Genomic DNA, 938 nt, shown 5'->3' with positions numbered 1-938 from the left:
GATAGCAATCATGTCTATCATAATGTTTAGTTATTAGTTAATATTATTTCTCGTAGCTGAGAACCTCACGAAGAATGGGATCTCATAGCAAAGTAAAACATCATAATCAGATATTTAGGAAAGGAAAAGCATTTCTTGATTCTTAGCAATACCTTCTTTTGCACAAGCTCATCAAGCTGCTCTTTGAGGTTCATGTAACACTCGGCCAAACTGGGATCCATGAAGAATTCTAGATAACCATCCAACATTTTCAAATGCCCAGCCTATACGACAGTGGAATCGCAAGTTATAGGAGAATATTCAGTTCATTAACAATGATGTATATTAAATTAATTGGATTAGGGAAAGAGTATTACCGTAGCACCATTGCCAAGATTACCCCCAAAAAGGATTAAAATTGAATCAGATACTCCAGTAGAATCGCGTATGAAGACAGTATTGACCTTCACCTTTTCACCGAACACCAACCAAGGGTATGGAATTGTTTGATAGCGTGCATTCACAGAATTCTGAAATAAAGTCATTGAGATTATCAGGAAAGAAACTTTTAGGCAGCAATTTATTGAGCTTAAAAGAAATTTATAGTTTGCACGAACATGTTTGGAATATGAAGCAAGACAACCATAACTCCAAAACCCATGCATACTCAATACAGAAATAGTCTCCCATGACTATTGTCAATAAATCTTTGTGTTCCCTTGCTACTAAATTTTAGACACATGAAAATTGTGTCTGAAAAAGTTTGAAAGTGGATCAGGAAACTTGACCATATTATAGTAACATAAGAAATAAGTTATACTCAACTCTAGCTATACATTATTATTTATTCTGGCCCTGTTTCGTAAATAATCAGCCTATCAGCCAATTTTGGCTTATTTGATCACTATTAGTTGTTTGGTTAATAAGCTTTTTGTAACTCCAAAATGCTAAAATTCAAA

General features: G+C 34.0%; 2 protein-coding genes across 3 annotated transcripts in view; both read right to left on the bottom strand.

Moving 5' to 3' along the window:
* LOC116005583 (DExH-box ATP-dependent RNA helicase DExH3-like) overlaps positions 1–938 on the bottom strand; it is a 27,947-nt gene that overhangs the window by 2,857 nt on the left and 24,152 nt on the right. The window lies entirely within an intron of this gene.
* Positions 47–780, bottom strand: LOC116005585 (DExH-box ATP-dependent RNA helicase DExH5, mitochondrial-like). The gene is made up of 2 exons (XM_031245824.1): positions 357–780; positions 47–263 (listed from the first exon to the last, which is right to left on the bottom strand). The coding sequence occupies exons 1-2, from the start codon at positions 642–644 to the stop codon at positions 66–68; spliced, it is 486 nt and encodes a 161-aa protein (XP_031101684.1). The 5' UTR covers positions 645–780; the 3' UTR covers positions 47–65.

This window comes from Ipomoea triloba, chromosome 15 (genome assembly GCF_003576645.1).
Source record: "Ipomoea triloba cultivar NCNSP0323 chromosome 15, ASM357664v1".
Classification (NCBI taxonomy): domain Eukaryota; kingdom Viridiplantae; phylum Streptophyta; class Magnoliopsida; order Solanales; family Convolvulaceae; genus Ipomoea; species Ipomoea triloba.
This window is presented reverse-complemented; position numbering and strand designations above follow the sequence as displayed.

Coding starts and splice junctions, on each gene's coding strand:
- LOC116005585 (XM_031245824.1), bottom strand. CDS start 644: ATGCATGGGTTTTGGAGTTATGGTTGTCTTGCTTCATATTCCAAACAT. Junction 264..356: donor ATCTTGGCAATGGTGCTACG/GTAATACTCTTT, acceptor ACTGTCGTATAG/GCTGGGCATTTGAAAATGTT.